Genomic DNA, 1,191 nt, shown 5'->3' on the forward strand with positions numbered 1-1,191 from the left:
TCCTTTGACAGAAACCCACGATGAGCTCCTCCTATTGGACAAATTCTAAGTAAAAGCAAGCTGTAGCTGCATCTTCTGTCACAACTCTGCTTTTACTTAAGGTGATAAAGTGTCAAGCTCAAGTAAGTATGCATTCGATGATATAAAATGATAGAGTTTTATAAATAATACTATACAAAACATATTAGTGTATTTTAATACTTAAAAAAAATATATATATATATATTGTTTTTCGAAACTTTCTTCTTAATCTTCTTATATTTTAAAAATAGTTTTTTTTTTGTTTTTATATTTTAGTTATGAGGCCATCAGTTGCTGTATTGTCGTTGACTTTGATGATGCTATTTGTATCGGGTTCTCCCGGTGTTCTTTCTGTTCCGGTTAGAACTTGTATTATGTAAGTAAACTTAAGAAATTAATTAATTCGTATTGTACTTTTTACCCAATTATTTTATATATTTTTTTTTATACGTTGAATTCTTTTTTATATATTTAATATACGTCTATTATACTTATATAGAAAATCAGATAAATTTTTATCGTTAATAAAATTCTGTATTCTGTAATATTAGTTCTATGATTCGAAGTGTTTAAGATTAAGTGTTTGTTTTAGTTTAAAATTGTAAAATAAAATTAAAAAAATGATAATTTTTTAAACAGAAATTGTGGCCAATGTAAGAAGATGTACGGAGAATATTTCATGGGACAAAGATGCGCCGAAGAATGTTTGAAAACCAATGGTTTAATCTTTCCTGATTGCAACGAACCGAGAACAGTCATGAGATACTTGCGAAGATTGTCTTAATTTTATCCATGTTTCTTTCAACAATTTACTTATGTTTTTTATTTTTATTTTACTTTAAACGTTATATATGAATATTTTCCACAATATATATATACGTATATAATTATATATTTTAATTTATTCATTTTAAAATTAAGAAAATAAAGTATTAATTTATATAATGTAACGAGAGTTTAAAATATATGGAGTTATTTGTTGATATACTTTCATTACATTTAGAAAACGATACTCACGCGAAACTTATATTATCTCTTCTTACGATATTAAGAAATAAAATTCAATACAATTACGATATATTTTTTCCAGACAAAAAAGTAATTCTGTACGTATCTAAAACCGATTAAAGATCTAAACTAATCTTATTTAAATTTAACAAAAAAAAAAAA

At 24.3% G+C, this 1,191-nt stretch overlaps 1 protein-coding gene across 1 annotated transcript in view; it reads left to right on the plus strand.

The window, feature by feature from the left end:
- Window positions 1-299: 299 nt before the first annotated feature.
- The window catches only part of LOC111618024, a 76,201-nt gene continuing 75,309 nt past the window's right edge, over window positions 300-1,191 (plus strand). The window contains exon 1 of the mRNA XM_023359443.1: window positions 300-397. Coding sequence (XP_023215211.1) covers window positions 300-397 — 98 coding nt within the window. The remainder of the gene's footprint in view (window positions 398-1,191) is intronic.

The sequence above is a fragment of the Centruroides sculpturatus genome, unplaced genomic scaffold (genome assembly GCF_000671375.1).
Source record: "Centruroides sculpturatus isolate CEXI.00-Female unplaced genomic scaffold, Cexi_2.0 scaffold47, whole genome shotgun sequence".
NCBI lineage: Eukaryota > Metazoa > Arthropoda > Arachnida > Scorpiones > Buthidae > Centruroides > Centruroides sculpturatus.